At 34.0% G+C, this 17,886-nt stretch overlaps 1 protein-coding gene across 1 annotated transcript; it reads left to right on the top strand.

The window, feature by feature from the left end:
• The first annotated feature begins 16,705 nt into the window (after positions 1–16,705).
• Positions 16,706–17,726, top strand: LOC127249040 (probable magnesium transporter NIPA1). Its single transcript, XM_051271634.1, has one exon. The coding sequence runs from the start codon at positions 17,116–17,118 to the stop codon at positions 17,683–17,685; it is 570 nt and encodes a 189-aa protein (XP_051127591.1). The 5' UTR covers positions 16,706–17,115; the 3' UTR covers positions 17,686–17,726.
• The last annotated feature ends 160 nt before the right edge of the window (positions 17,727–17,886 follow it).

Here is a 17,886-nt window from a genome sequence, read left to right as displayed (position 1 = left end):
CAGGCCTCGCTCTTTTATCCAGTCAGCTAGCGGGCCCGAGATATTTTATGTGGCGAATCCTCTCTCATAGAGAATTCCCATGGCCTTTGTCATTTCATAGGTCGCCACCGCTTCCAGGCTAGCAAAATGAACTAATTCATATTGCTTGGAAGCTAGTTCGACTTCCCTACCTTGGTGGCGTCCTTCTTCGTTATTTTCTCCACTCGGTAGGCCCTTATTTTTCCTCCGGCGGCTTGACGAGTGAACTCCTACTCGATTTCTTCTCTTAGAAAATCCTTGAATCTTCTGTAGCTCAACCACCAGTCATTCACCGGATACCTCTGCTCGGTTTCGTCTATGTATTCAAATCTAAGGTAGTCCTCCGGGAACACTAGGATATAATTCTTGAACTCAATGGATTTCAACTTTCTAAGCTCACCCCAGTCCTCTGTCAGTTCAAGCACCCTTATTCGTTTGTAGTAGGATTTCGGTGGTGTTGGTTCAAGCAATTCCCCTTCGCCTCTTTCGACCACTTTCATCCCGTCCGTGGACAATATACTTTGAATTCTTTTTTTTTTAACTTCTCTTCAAATTTCTTAAATTCTTCCTTCACACCAATTTTATTCTTCCTTAGATCTATTGTGACAGCTTGGACAGCCTAGGCCTTTCAGTACTTGGTGAGCGAAACAGAGCTTCATTCAGAATAATTTCTAACCTGCATTATTAGTTCCAAAATGGAAGAACAATCAAGTAAACAGGAAAAAGTATCTTAACTCTCGCTGATTTGAACCCCATTTCTTCCTCCCACAACAAAACAGAATACTCCAAATAGAGTTTCATTGTGAATAAGAGGTGAAAAATCACAAATACAGAAAATTCATTGAAAAATGGAAAATTGATCCACATAAAGTAAGAATATCATATTTAATATCAAAATCTAGCAGATAACAGACTTAAATTCACAGAAAATCAAGTTATAGATATTTTACAAATGTTCTACGAATAGACAGTTTTCGCAAAAAAATATTTTGTGATTCTGCGTTAATAGGTGTGAAATCAGAAGAATTAAACCATGACATCAAGTTATTAGATCAACGTGAAACGCCGTTACAAATAGCGGTGCAAGAACTTTTAACGTCGTTTAAAATAGTTTTATGACAACCAGCTATTGCAACAAAAATTATACCGTAACAAAAGCCGTTACAAATCAATGAACATTTATTGGAATGATTCTTTTATAACGAGAAATGTCTGCGGAAAATAAATCAAAAATACAATGGTAACGTTACAAAAACTATTATAATAAGATTTCTCACGTGCTTTATAAGTGCGTTGACCACCCACTTTCTGTTGTGGAAAAAATCGGTAAAGAGACTTTTTATAGCTCAAGTATATGCACTGGTTAAAATCCGGTAAAAATCATTACAAAAAGTTTTTTATAACGAAAATAGGTCATTTGTAACGGTTTTAGAACTGCTAAAAATGGCCATTGTTTTATAGTTTTTTTTCGTTACTAATGACATTAAGGATGAAATTAAAGATGAATTATGTTAGCTACGTGAATTTTAGAGACAAAATTTATTTTGAAAATATGTTTTTTTCTTTTTGTAGTGATCGTAAAAAAACTTATTTAGAAAATTGGTTATTTTTAAACATACTGAAAGTGGAGTAAAGGCACGACTGAAGAGGAAGAGGAAGGCATCACGGTTTAAGAGGAAGGGAGGAAGCCGGAAGCTGTGGGTGTCGGTTGGGTAAGGATGAAGAAGAGGGAGAGGCGGCGGTAGCTTTTGGGGTTATGCTTTGCAGTTGAACAAGAAGAGAAAGGCGGAGGTTGTGGGTGTCGATTAGGTGAGGATGAAAAAAAGTCAGAGGCGTCTATGTCGATGGATGAAGGCGAAGGAAAGTGGGACAAAAATGATTGTGGCGCGGTGATCCGTGATCCTAAACTGATCTTACTTGGAATCGCAAATCCAAATTTTTTCAGATATCTGTATTCTAGAATTGATTTCTTCTATGTAATACTAATCATCAGGGCCTCATTGGTAAGTGCATTGAAACCTACGGTTGTAGACTCGAATATATTAGTATGGAACATTTTCTTCTCCAAGTGATAGATGAATTTTACAAGAGATGGGGGATGAATTTTTCAATTGAGATTTGAGGGGAGCGGGATTGTCAATTAGGGTTAACTAATTTGGATTAATAATAATAATTATTATAAAATAATAATAATAATATAAAAAAAGAAAAAAAAAAGAAGAAAATTATTGAAAAATTTATGGAGATTATGGCATTATAGAGTACATTTTATATGTACTTATTAAAATAATTATTATATATTTTTACTAATTGAAATAACAATAATATTGTAAATATGTAAGTATTTTTATAGTTAATAAATTTGTATTTTTTTATTATGTAAAATTTTAATAGGGACATTTTTTAATTTAAACTATATTTCCACTTAAATAATATATAAATATTTATAAATTTAAAATTTTTGTAATTTTTTCATTAAAAAATTAAAATAAAAAATAATTGATTAAAGTCACAATATTTAGAAAATAAATTACCTATAAATTAATTATTGGAGTGATATTTTCTATTAGATACATTAGTCAATTATTTATTTGAGTTTTTGTCATCGTCAACATCATCATTACAAAAATTGTCTGACCATCAGCTAGTTTGAATTGCTCATTTGTATTGGTCCAAACTGGCATTCCTCCGACTTGGTCAGACTGAAAAGTAGATTCATTTCATTGTATTTCAACAGTATTTCGTGATCGAGTGCGCACAATAGCTTGCCAATGAGACCACTCACTAGTTGCATTCGGATAATCCACATAAAATATTTGTCTAGCTTGTTGTGTAAGTATATAGTGCTCCTTTATCCGTAAAACTTCCTAAAATTAATATCAACTATATTGTAAGGCTAATGTCTCTTTGTCCCACGAGTCAGATATGCCCAACGACAACGAAATAATATTATTTTCATGTGATGATAAAGATCATATTAAGACTCAATAATCTCATCAATTATTTTGTAGTATTCCATGGAGTTTCCGGAGTCAACATTGCTAACCACAGACACACCATAACATTGTGAATCTCTACCAACTCCCTGATCGTATGTACTAAATGAGAATCCATTTATTTCACATTTTTTTGTAATGCATAGTCCTATTAGATATGTCTTCTACTAAGTCTCTAATCACTAGTGAGGTCGGGATAATATCAAACTAATTGACCTATAATATTTATAAAATAAATAACATAATTACATGTTAATTAGGTATAAAAGTGTTTCAATTTAAAGTGACTTAGAAAAAATATGTACTGATTGCTTGAACGAAGATACATAGCCTTCAAAAGTGCTTCAGTCAATGGCACCTTCATCCGTCCCAAAATTTTGTATGATCCAATAACGAAAAACTTCATCCAATATAAAAAAGTTGATTAATATCATACAATTTCTTAAACTAAATTCAAACAACTAAATTAAATCAATACCGGTAAAATTATTTTGCATCAAAAGTATTTGTGAGAATATAGGTGTCAACAACCTTGATTTCTTATGTATTTACATACTTTATTTTTACCCGCCCAGAGACTACTCCGACATGATTGAAAATTGAAAAGCATGTTAACAAAGCAATTCCAAAATTCATAGTACGCTCAAATAATATTTCAAATTCCTCAACAACAGATGTTGAGCAAATAAAAGCCTTGACATGTGCCTTATTGGTAATTGTTTTTCTTCAAATCATGTGAAATCTGCTTTAAAAAACAAATTAATTACAAATTTAATTGAATTAATAGCCAAATTTCAAAAATAGTAAATTTACCTTTCAAAAGGATACATCCAGCGATAGTGTATAGAGAACTAATAGGGTTTAAGGTTCGGAAAATACAGCGGATGAGATATCTGATGTGCTCTCATAACAAGTGAGCCTTAGGTTCATTTGTGCGAGTCAAGATGGGTGATCGTCGTGCTGTCAAGGTATTTGATGGAATGAACTTCGATTTTCGAAAGATGCAGATAGAAGATTACCTATATGGTAAAGATCTAAAGGTGGGGTTGTAGAAAAAACCCGAAGACATGGATGAAGCTTAATACAAGAAGATCGACAGGAGGACGATGAGTGCAGTTCGACTAATCCTTTCGGAGAATGTCTCGACTAAATTTGGATCTGGATCTACCCTTAGTGCCGAAAATAAGGGTAGATCTGAGGCAAAATGAAAGGGTCAAGATCAAGAATGATCAAAGTCGAAGCCGAAGAACAAGGACAAAGAAGATGCAAGTCATGTGGTATATTGGAATTGCAAGAGTGATGCGAACGCACCCAAAGGATTCGGAAACTCGCAAACCACAGAAAATAAAGAAATAGAAAGATACGGAATTTGATGGAAGAAAGAGAGATGAAGATGATATAGATAGAAGGATACTTTGGTTTCTTGATTCACAAGGTTGATTGGATTAGCATCACATGAGAACTAGGCAGCACATAACACAAAATCTCTAAACCAATCAAGGAATAAAGAAGGATAATCTGGATTCTCGATCCACATGGTTGGTCGGATGAGCACCACGTAAGAACTAGGCAGCACGCAACATAAGATCTCTAAACCAATCAAGGAATGGATTTGACGCAACAAGCGTTCCAACACCAATTGAGAGGCGACAAAGTATTTCGAATCACTCAAAAACAACCCGATTTGAAAGATTACCGAGGATTGCATCGCACAATCTCGAGTAACCAAGCAAACAAGAATCACTTTTAAAAGCAAATAAATTTTATAAGAAATATCATGGTTGTGTTTACAATGATAAACAAGGCCTTATATAGAGGTCTTTGAGGATAGAAGAAAGAAAACACTAGAAAATAAAGAAGTAATTTAAAAGGCAACATCTAAACTATGAAATAGAGAATTAAGGAAACAACTTATTAGGAAACATAGTAAAAGGAAACTTATACTATAAGGAAGTAGGTAATATGGAAACTTGGAATCTTTCCATAATTATTGATATTCTTTGTTGGCAGTCTTGGTTGGTAGTCTCAAATCTTCTAATGATGATCACGGGGTGATTAAGTGATCGGGGAATCAAACTTATAATACTCCATAGCTGGTCTATCTTTGGTAGTCTATTCGATAATGGAATCCATGGTATGATTTTAAAAAAAACATGGTCATTTGAATCTTTCGTACTCGACTCCGGATATTCATTTCATGTAGGAAAATTGATGATTTAGCAGCTCTCATGATGGTCACATCAAAGAGGCACTTGAAACGAAAGTGCGGGGCGCCAGAAAAAAATCATGGTTCAGAAAACCCAGTGGAGAAGATATCCGATGCACTGATTCTGAGCGTCAACAGTCCAATGGAATTATGGGTCTTGGTCTCAGAAACGTCATTTCACTCATGCAGTGATTCGGGAATTATAGAATCCTATATCGTAGGTAATTTTAGTGTTTTCTACCTTGCAGATGATAAGACACTGGAAATTGCAGGTAAAGGAATTGTTCAAATCAGAACACCGAATGGTGGGGAGTGGAGACTGAATAACGTGAAGCATGTCCCATGTCTGAAATGAAATCTGATTTCCGTTGGACAATTGGATGATGCAAGTTACTCGACAATTTTTTAAACTAAGTCGTGGAAGGTAACCCAATGATCCATTGTGGTGGCCCAAGGGAGAAGATATTGAACTCTCTACATGACGAAAACATGCAAGATGGAATCGGCTCCGTGGCCATAAATAATGACACAAATTTATGTCATTCTCGTCTCGGACACATAAGCAAAAAGGGGATAGGAGAGCTCATTTCAAATGGAGGATTTGTCAAATCTCAAGTCCGTTGATATTGAAGTATGCAGGGCTGGTTCTTTGGGAAGCAACGAAATGTGGCGTTCTCAAAGGGTATGAAAGATCTGGAAAAGAAAAAGTTGGAAGTGGTCCATACGGACTTGTGGGGACCAACTCCTGTATCGATCCTTGGAGACTCATAGTACTACACCACACTCATTAATGATGCTACAAGGGATGTATAGGTATATTTTCTTAAGCGTGAATATGATGCTTTTGATACCATTAGGAGGTGGAAAGCACGTGCAGTAGGAGTAGTGAGCCAATTTATGAGCAATCCCGGAAGACAACCTAAAGTGGAGACCTTAGATGAATTGAGGTTGTGTGCAACCTCAATTGGCCTCGATGAGTGAAGAAGGATGTTTGGCGTTGTCATTACCAATGAAGTAAAACTTTGAAGTGGAAGATGCAATCAATCTTCAAGTGGGAGATTGTTGCGATATGAAGCCTAATTATATCCTAAAATCTAGGGATATGATTTAGTTATTATATCCTAGATTTAGATATATGATTTTGATATTATTGGCCTAGACTTAGGCTATAAATATTCATATATTCTCATTTTAACATGCGTCTGCATACTCTATAATAAAATTTTTGGCTTGGCAGCACCGCAAGACGTAGATCATTCTGATCGAACTGGGTTACCAAATTTTTGTGTTCTTGTCCTTGTTTGCCCTATTCTTGATTTATTGAGTTTTTTTATAACACAACCAACATGCATTCCTCTGGCAAATTGACCATTAAATGTTCCATACTATCGAAGAATACCAGCAGAAAAGAAATTTTTCTAGCTTGCATAGTACCAATGGTATGCTCTTATGCAACTCTTTCAACTACTTCGTGAATAAACTAGAACTGCATACTATTTGAAAAAGAAGACTTACCTCAATAATAGTCTCCCATGCATAGCTCGGAAGAAGTCCAAAAAGCAATAGGGAATAGCCATTGCATGAAAATATATGCATCGTGACTCTTCATTTTTATTAATTTCACTCAGGAACTATCCACGTAACGGTTAAGGTTGGACACAAATTGATCCGGAAACTTTATCTGGAACATCCAATCACAGAGCAATCGACATTGTGCTTGATTCAATATGTAAGAGACCTTCCTCTTTGGACCATTACTATTTAGCTCGATAGAAAGTTTGGGATGATCACAAATAATCGACATGTCCTTCCCAGCATTAAGGTTGTCCTTTATTTTTACCGAAACATCAATAATAGTGGGTATGATATTTTCAAAAATATTATTCTCCACATGCATAACACCCAAGTTATGACATATGCGAAGATCTTTCCAATAAGAAAGATCCCATAAAATAGATCATTTTGTCCATTTATGGTGCTCTCCAAAATCCGTATGCTCAGGACAGTTTTGGTTGACCACTACTAAAGGCATTATAGAAATTGATCTGTATAGTGTATGACCCTCAAGCCTTTCACATGCTACGTTGTCCTCAGTTTTTCCCCTAATAAAACTTTTTCTATCTCAACCGAAAGACTGATTTTTCGGTGAGAAACGATAGTGACAATCAAAATAACATATCTTTCTCCCGTAGGTTAAGGGAAAGGATGAATTGTCATCCATGCACAATGGACAACCTAAAATTATCGCAGTGCTCCATCCTTAAACTATTCTATAGGAAAGAAAGTCACCTATTGTCCATAAGAGTACAACACGTATTTGAAATTGATGTTTAGTATATGCATCACATACAACATACTCATTTGTCCACGAATGCAACAATTCTTCTACCAATGGTTATAAGTATGCGTCAATCGATTTCTTTGGAGTCCGCAGTCCCGGAATAATTGTGGACAAGAACATATACTCATTCCGAATTAATGTTCCTATTGGAAAATTATATGGGATAAAAATGACTAGCCAATATTAATAATTTGTCTCAAATACTCTGTAAGGTGCAAAACCATATGTAAAAATTTATAATCGAACAGTTTGTGGATCTCGTGCAAAATCGGCTTATGTATAATCAAAATGTTTCCACACCTCTGCATCGGATGGATGGCTCATCGACCCAACTTTCTTTCGATGATGATAGTGCCACATCATTGCTTCTGTCATCTCAACAAAGTCATACAAGTTTTTCAATTTTTCATTCAGTGGAAGATATATCATATGTGATGCAGAACATTCTTCCGTCTGGTACCATGCTTCCAACGTGACCCACCACAGAACATTATCTACACATATTAATACAATATATAACATGTTTTTGTTTAATTTTTATAGTGGGTTTTAAAATAAAATTGTTATTTAATCATAATATTTTGAATAAAAAAATAGATGTTACATATAGGGTTTCTTCACTTTATTTTCTTCAATAATACAATTCTCCATAAATATTATTAAAAGAGTACATTATTTATACATATTAACACAATATATATACACTTTATCCACTCACAAAAATATCAATAATTAATTGTGTTTATATATATTTTTCTTTTTCTTTTTTTTTTCCATTATGTGATATATAATATATTTATAATAAATAATTCTTTTAACGTACAATTTTATTATTGTTACTGTAACTTATAATAATTATTTTTTCATTCCTTTTTCAACTTGTTACTTTTTTATTTCTATAAAATTGTAAGAAGATCTATCTTACTTTTTTATCTACCTCATTTTTATATTAAAATGAATTTTTTATTTTAAATTATTGTGTTGTTATATATTTTGGCCCGTGATTATTGAGGCCTAGAATGCACGCAACTAATCCGCCCAAATTGAAGCCCGGATCCGGCAACCCACTACCCGACCCAATCTCTGAGAGACCTGTCGGTTTATGGCTTTGAACCGGTCTGAACCGGGTCTGCTCTAATATATATATATATTGGAGCCTTGAACCGGTTCGATTGATAATTCATTCATTCAGAGAACAATACATAACAAAACCTTCTCGCGATTCTCTCAAGCCCTAGTTCCGACGCGTTCCGATCGACCTCTGCCTGCCTTCTCCGGTGAATCTGTCCGGCGATTTGGGAGTTTTTTCTTCTCCTTCGATGCGCGCCTTCCCCCTTGAAGTTTCTACGGTTTGGTTTTGCTCGATTTATGCCTTATTGTTGTTCGCAGTGTAACTTGTCTGCGATGTGGGTTTAGGCTTAATTTCGGCAATGTTTCCTTAGATTAGGTTTCGGTTTAGCGTGTTTGTTGCGTTTCTGTGGCGTGTCATTTGTGATTGGGTCTTGGATGTGTGTTTGATGTCGGTTGGTTTGATATTAGGGTAAACTGAGTCCGAACTGTTGCTTCCATAATAAATCGAAGTTTTCTTTAAGTTTTCTTCGATGTTGATTTGATTTCGAGAGAATATAGCCTATTGGATCTTGAATTAGTAATAACAAGTGGTATCAGAGCTTTTAGGTGGCTAACTCGTTTCTTTCGAAATTGAGAAATCTCGGTTTGTTTTTTGTTTTGGATAAAACTTGAAACCGTGGTTTGTTTTCTAATTTTTGTGAAAACCTGAGTCAAGTCCTTAATAAACTGTTTTTTTTAAGGATTGAAACAGTATTTTTCCCAAATCTTGAAAACGCGACTTGTTCTCTGTTATGTTGAAGGAATTGAATCTGAGTTGATCATGTTCTCTGGTTTTGTCGAAAAAAAAATTGACAACAGTCCACTGTTTTTCGAAATCTTGAACTGGAATTGGTGTTAAAAAGACTGGTACCTACGCTGTTTGATGTGTTGTGATCTTTTTTGTACAAATTCATTGATTATAGTGGGTTGATGTTTCAATTGTTCAATCCTGTAGTTTTGAAATACAATCTGAAAGTTGAGTGATTGTTACTTTGAGTGTCAGAACTTGAATACTATAATCGAGATCACATTGGCCTAAAAGTGAAATTGAAAGTTGTGTTTCTGATATAAGTCTGTCTTACATATGACATTTTTGGTTGAATAGGCTGTTGGTTAGTATAGTCCTTTATTGTGCCATCCAAACTATACTAATTTGTGTATTGAGTGCGCAGTTTGAGAGGTGAATAGGTTGACATCGAAAAGGATCCTAAAGACAGTCAAAGAACTGTTGCGGAGCTAGGAGTGGGTAACGAATAGCTTATCCCTCTATTTTTGAAGTAGTAACTGTTTTTGAGTTCTACTTGTGTTGTTTGCTATCTTTTTTGGAGTTGCTAAAATTTGAGTTTGTTAAAATTCTGAAATTTTTTATGCATTAACTGTTTTGTGTGTTACTTGCCTAATTGTCAAATCTATTTTGGTCAAGTTTATTCGTGAAAATAGATTGGAGAATAGTTGTTGCTTTGCCTTATTTCTGATTGTATTGTGTTTGATTGGTTTTAGATTTAAAGGTTTTTTCAAGTACTTTGAAAGTTTGTTAAAATCTTTTAAGAATTGTAAAACAACCATTGTTCTTGGTTTTGAAATTGTTTGGAACCGCCACTGTTTTGGTTATATTTGAGAAAATCATAGCTGGTTTGATTGAGAATTGTTAAAATCAAAACTGTTTTTTCTTAAAATCAGTTAAGTTGAGTTGCTGTATTTTCTCTTTGTAATTGTACCATTCTTTCTTGTGCTTTATATCCCGTGAATATATTAAGTGGTCTGTTTTTCCCATTGGCTAACCCCTCATCTCGAAAGAGAAATAGGTTTTTTGTATTTTTCCTTGTTGTTTTTGTAGGAAAAATTGTTGCTGTGCTTCGAGGGTAAATTCTAAATCCCCTGCCTATTGTGTGCAGCTTTCTGTGTTTGTTTGTTTTTGGTTTGATTGTGTTTGTTTTTTTTTTTTTTTAACAAACTGTTTATCCAAAAATCTTTCAAAACAAACTGTTTTTCAAAGCTGTTTTAGCAAGTATTTGTGTTAGCCAATATGACAGTTCTTGAGGGAAAGTTAGGGGATATATTTGTTGTTAGGTTTAATTGTTTACCTATGTTAGAAAATGAATGGTTGATTGATTCGGCTTGTTCTTATCACATGACTCCATTAAGATCAATTTTTTGTGAATACAAAAAGTTAGAAAATTGCACTGTTGTTATGGCTGATAATCGTGTGTGCAATGTGCTTGGAATTGGTAGCATAAATTTGAAATTTAATTCTAGTTTTGTATTGAAATTGAATAATGTGAGGCATGTTCCAGAATTGTCAAGTAATATGTTGTCTTGTGCATCCTTAACCGAATTAAGCTTGAGGGTAAATGGGGGGTTGATTTTATGAAAGTTATAAAATGATCTTTAGTTGTTTCTAAAGCTGAAATGAAAAATAATTTCTATGTGACCTAAGCTGATCCTATGATTATGCCTGCTTGTTCCATTAATTCTATTTCTGAAAATAAAATGTTTTTGTGGCATAAAAGGTTAGGTCATGTAAGCAATAGGGGTTTAGAAATATTGCAAAAATCTGGATATTTTGGCAATGATATGTTTTCAGCTGTGCAATATTGTGAAAATTGTGTTGATAATAAACAAACTAAAGTCCATTTTCCCTTACTCCATGTTGAAAAACGTGAATGCTCTAAATATATTTTGGAATATATACATTGTAATTTGTGGGGTCCCTCTTGTGAGTCTACTTTTGGTGGTTCTAGATATTTTTTAACCATTGTTGATGATTTTTCAAGAAAAACTTGGGTTTTCTTAATGAAAAATAAATCTGAATTTTTTGGGATTTTTAAAAATTGGAAAATTCAAGTTGAAACTGAAACGGGCAGAAAAATTAAATGTCTTCAAACTGAAAATAGTTTAAACTTTTGTAACACCCGGTTTGATAACTTTTGTGTGCAAAATAGTATTAAATTGATCAAAACAGTCCCCATGGCACCCAATTTAGTGGGGTGGCCGAGAGGATGAGCCGGACCCTTTTGGAAAGGGTTAGAAGTCTTTTGACTTCATTCGGCTTACCCGAAATTTTTTGGGGTGAAGCTATAGTTACAACAGCATATTTGATAAATAGATCACCCTCTATCCCCCTTAAAGGTGTATGTCCCGAAAGTAAATGGTTGGGTAGAAGAGTCGACATTTCTAATGTTCGTGTATTTGGGTGTTCTGCTTTGATACATGTTTGCACTTATGGTTTTGATTTAAAAACTGAAAATTGTGTTTTCTTAGGTTATGGTGTTATGGGGTATAGATTGTGGCTTTGTTCTAGACCCGGATTTAAAACTATTTTTAGTAATAATGTGACATTCAATGAATGTGAAATGCCATATTTGGAAGTTGAAAAATCTGAATCTGCTGTTTCTGATTTTAGTGAAACAAACACTGATTTTTATAATACTCAAAATAAGGTGGAGCATGATAAAGTTGAGATAGAAGAGGGAGAAAATGAACACTTTAATTCTGATTTTTGTTCTGTCAAGCAGCTTATTAGTATTGAATCTGAAAGTATACAATTTGATAATTCTGAAATTGTTGATATGGATTCTGAAAGTGATTCTGGTGTCTGTTCTGCTGCTAAAATTCAGTCTGCTTTTAAAGATAAAAAGACTGATTTTGAGGACAAAAATGATGTTGTATGCTGTGCTAAGCCTGCTGTAATTCATGAATTTAATTCTGATTTTGAAGAAGTGCAGTCTTGTGATGTAAATTCAGTTAATATTGATTGTGAATCAGAAAATGTGCATTTTGATGATTTAAATAATGTTGATACTGACTCTGAATGTGCGCTGAATGTGTAATTTGTTGCTGAAATGTATGCTGTAAGTGAAGAAGTATGTTCTTGTGATGATAAACCTCTTAATATTGATCTTGAATCTGAAATTCGTGTTCAATCTGCTGATATTATGCAAATTGATGTTGAATTTGATTATGAGGTTGAAAAGAATAACACTGATTTTCTTTGCAAGTTTTTCGAAAGACAAAATGTTGTTGCTGATTACAAATATGTGCAGTTTTGAAAGACATTTTAGTTAATGCTGATATGATATCTGATTATGTTTTGTGTGTGAAAACTGCTGCTGAGCAACACTTTAATTCTTTAAACGAAAATGTTGTTATTGATGATTTTGACAATTGTGGCCAATTTGTGGTGGAGTTAGATAAAAACAGTGAAACTGAAATCTTTGTTGATGATCTTCAAATTGGTGTTGCTGCTGGGCAGCATATTAAGGAAAATTTTGAAAATTCAGTTTCTGAAATTGAAAGCAATGTTGGAACTGATTTAAATGAGAAAGATGAGATTGGAAATTACCTATTTGTTAGAGATGGAGTTAGGAAGAGTCCTATATTGTTCTCTATGTTTGGTAATTTAAAGTTATCTTCTTTAGCTTGTTGTATGTTTGATGACTTACATGTGAATGAACCTATGATTGTTAGGGAGACAAGTAATTCTTGGTATAAGTGTCAATGTTTTGAAGCTTTAAAAGAATATATGAACTCATTACTTAAGAATGAAAATTTGAATGTAGTTCCTAAACATTATGATTGCTTTGGTGGTGATTTGTTATCATTGATTGTAAATGATATGTGCTCTAGAAAGCTTGCTGTTTTTCGTGTTTGTATATTGTGTGATGCATGTTCTTGTTGTAAGACACAATTACAATGTTTAGTAGCTTTGTTAATTGTTGAATTTGAGTATAATCCTATTGGTGAAGATAAAATGCTTTGGAAAGTTGATATGTTTGTATCTTGTGTGAAAATTGTATGCTTTGATACATTTGATTAGCCGGTGCTACTTGCGTGTAGCTGTAGGTTTTATTATGTATCATAGTAGGTTTTCATATTGTTTTAAACCTAACTTGATTTCAATTTTCTTTGTGCAGGAGAGTAATTCAACAATCGGCTAAAGTGAACTGTTTTTTAAAATGAACTAAAATATAAGGAAGCAATGAAAGTTCGGACCGTGATGACACCCGAGAAAACAATCTTCCACGTCCAAAATAAGGTGGAGATTTGTTATATATTTTGACCCGTGATTATTGAGGCCTAGAATGCACGCAACCGATCCGCCCAAATTGAAGCCCGGATCCGGCAACCCACTACCCGACCCAATCTCTGAGAGACCTGTTGGTTTATGGCTTTGAATCGGTCTGAACCGGGTCTGCTCTAATATATATATATATTGGAGCCTTGAACCGGTTCGATTGATAATTCATTCATTCAGAGAACAATACAGAACAGAACATTCTCGCAATTCTCTCAAGCCCTAGTTCCGACGCGTTCCGATCGACCTCTGCCTGCCTTCTCCGGTGAATCTGTCCGGCGATTTGGGAGTTTTTTCTTCTCCTTCGATGCGCGCCTTCCCCCTTGAAGTTTCTACGGTTTGGTTTTGCTCGATTTATGCCTTATTGTTGTTCGCGGTGTAACTTGTCTGCGATGTGGGTTTAGGCTTAATTTCGGCAATGTTTCCTTAGATTAGGTTTCGATTTAGCGTGTTTGTTGCGTTTCCGTGGCGTGTCATTTGTGATTGGGTCTTGGATGTGTGTTTGATGTCGGTTGGTTTGATATTAGGGTAAACTGAGTCCGAACTGTTGCTTCCGTAATAAATCAAAGTTTTCTTTAAGTTTTCTTCGATGTTGATTTAATTTCGAAAGAATATAGCCTATTGGATCTTGAATTAGTAATAACATGTGTCCCTACAAAATGCATAAAAAGCCAAGACGGACGGATATTAATTTTTTAAAAAATAATATTTATTTATCACAAAGAAATCGATTGTTAATAATAATTAATAAAATACATCGACAACCCTAAGATAATAATATTATAGTAAAATACGAGTAAAAATTAAAAAATATAACTCAAAATTACAAGTCATTTATCCTTGATAAAAAAAAACAAAAAAACAAAAATAAAAAAGAAAAAGTCAAACTATTATTATTCAAATATATTAAAAATATATATTAAATAAATCTCAAAAAATAAACACTAAAATAAATATATAGAAAAATAAAGAGAAATAATTAAAATTTTAATTGAAATTAATATGTAAATTCATACTATTTCTTAAAAGTCAATTTAAATGATCATAATTATATTTTCTCTATAAAAATACAATAATATTGATACAAAAGTATTTTAACATAATATATTTCAAAAAATTATGATTATTATGAACTAATAGATATAAAAAAATATTTAAATATTATTAATAATAATAAAAAATGTTAAATATATATGTTTGTCGTCAAAAAATTTTCTTAGAGTACTTCCTCTTGTTAAAGTTGTGATCGAATATCATCCTATTCAAGAAAATATCTTGCAAGACAAGAATGAAAATTGTAAAAAGCTAATAATAATAATAATAATAATAATTAAAACAAACCGAAAATTAAAATAATAGAAAGAAAATGAAAAAAATTGAGTACAAAATTAATTGTTTTTGGTCTGTTCATAATAACACAAAAATACAAGAAAAGAAGGAAAGATAAAACCCTTAATAAAAATGAAAGAAGTATAATAGTACTTTTACGTGTCAAAATTTTGGATTGGTAATATATATTGCTATTAATATATATATATATATATATATATATATATATAAAAGATAGGTAAATGTAATGGAGGAGAAAGAGATAGAATTACGATGAATGGAAATCCATAATTGAAGGATAATGCAACGGCCATCCATCCATCAATATCCATCAGCAGCTTAGTTTGTTTGTCATGCTCTCATTTCATTACCACCTTAATTAGCTAATCATTAGTTCGTTTTACATTTCTCATCTCATTCTTCTTCTTTTCTTCCCACTTTCTTTCTTTCTTTCTTTCTTCCACAAGCACCAAGCGGGGAAGAAAGAGGGTAAGGCAGGGCAACACAGATTTTGCATTTGCAAATATACATATATATATATATAGAGAGAGAGAGAGAGAGAGAGAGAGATTTCAGAGGTGACACGCAGGGAAGAATATTAATTTCAAACATCTATTCATTCAGAAGGAAGGCTTTAATTTGGAGGGGTTGAGTCCAGATAGAGAGAGATTCAATCCCATTATATATATATATATATATATATTATCCACATCCATCTTTGAGTTTATAGATGATGATTTATTGATTAATCTTACCATTTCGTCTTATCTCCACATTTTCCTCGTGGAGATTCGAAGATTTGATTAGGAGGGAAGAGGGCCGAATGATCGTCGGTATATTTCTTCTCATTGATCCTCTTTAGGTTTTCGGCTTCTTCTTCGTCCGCCACAAACATTGATATATATCGACTGATTCGGATTTTGTTAAGATATATTTGCACTTCTTATCATCCTTTTTCGTGCAGCAATCAGGTAATAAGGAGGGTATGTTTTTATCACCTTAATTAATTTCTATTCATCTTGTCGATTACGAGATAGTGTTTAGAGATTACATACAAACATACATTATACATACATAGATAATGATAAAGAGATGCATCATTAATTTTAATTTGTTTGCTTATTCTCCTACGCATGCGTGTATTTATTTCAAATATTCCTATTCAATTCACCTATTTGGTACAAATGAGCAATATATATATAACGATGCCGAAAATTCAAACATGCAACAAACAAGTGCATTATGTATTAGAATGCATACATACACGAGCACGTCCACCCTGATTAATATAATGTACGGGGCGGCGGTTATGGTGCTGAATCTTAAAATTCAGCATTATGCAAGCAATATTTGATTTCAGCACATCATATATTGTCATACAATACACTTGTAATTATGAACACAAATACAACACATGAACTAACAACACAAATACAAACCATGAACTAACAACACATGAATAATCTTATATAACACAAATAATCATTTATTTTTGCACACTACATACTATTACACATCACATTTATAATTATGAACCAACAGCGCATGTGTTGTGTATAATAAGAGTGTGTATTATTTATATATATATATATTAGGAATGCCGACTGAATTTTCCAAATCAGCACGCTAATTGTTCCCTAATACAGGGTTATAATAATAATAATAATATTAATTTGTGATTATTTATTGATTAATATAGGTTGTAGGATCACCTATATATCGATAGTTTGGTTGGTCGAAAATGGTGGCTATATCAGATAACCTGCATGGGTTTCTGTTGGCGATGTTTTCAAGTGTGTTCATTGGTTCCAGTTTCATCATTAAGAAAATTGGGCTCAAGCACGCCAGGGTTGGTGGCACCAGAGCAAGTCAGTCACTTACTCCAGTTTTGATTCATATAATTAACTAACTAACTAACGAATTATATATGATTGAATTTTTTTAATTATTACATTAGGCGAAGGAGGGTTCTCCTATTTGAGGGAGCCATGGTGGTGGGCTGGGATGATCACCAGTAAGTAATTAATAAAGTGATTAATGAATGAGTGAAGGAATAATATTAATCAATGAGTTACTTACTGCAGTGGCGGCGGGAGAGGCGGCGAACTTTGCCGCGTACGCATACGCTCCGGCCATTCTCGTAACTCCAATGGGAGCGCTGAGTATCATATTCAGCGCGGTGCTGGCACACTTTGTTCTGAACGAGAGTCTACACATGTTCGGGATCGTCGGGTGCGCCCAGTGCCTGGTGGGCTCCCTCACCATTCTCCTCAACGCCCCTAAAGAAGGCGATATAGAGTCCGTCAAGCAGGTCTGGCACTACGCCCTCGCACCCGGCTTTCTGATATACGCCTTCCTAGTCGCTGGCCTCGTCGTCCTTCTCATATGGGTATTCGTTCCGCGCTACGGCCAAACCCACATGCTCGTCTACATCGGGATCTGCTCTCTCCTCGGCTCCCTCACTGTTATGTGCGTCAAAGCGGTCGCCATTGCCGTCAAGCTTACCATGTCCGGATCCAATCAGTTCGTCTACTTTCAGACCTGGTTCTTCACTCTTTGCGTCATTTCCTTTTGCGTCTTGCAGATGATTTATTTGAATAAGGTGATGTGATTCATTTATCATCATTCATCCATTCCATTCCATTCTCATCCATCAATCATCGATTCTCGTCTTTCTCATCCATTTCAGGCACTGGATACCTTCAACGTTGCGGTTGTTTCCCCGGTGTATTACGTGATGTTCACCACTCTCACAATCATCGCCAGTATGATCATGTTCAAGGGAGATTCTCAATCCCCTAAAGAGATTTTC

The sequence above is a fragment of the Andrographis paniculata genome, unplaced genomic scaffold, assembly GCF_009805555.1.
Source record: "Andrographis paniculata isolate CXL003 unplaced genomic scaffold, ASM980555v1 Contig35END, whole genome shotgun sequence".
NCBI classification, from domain to species: Eukaryota; Viridiplantae; Streptophyta; class Magnoliopsida; order Lamiales; family Acanthaceae; genus Andrographis; species Andrographis paniculata.
The sequence above is the reverse complement of the archived record's forward strand: the minus strand, read 5'-3'. Positions and strand labels throughout refer to the sequence as shown.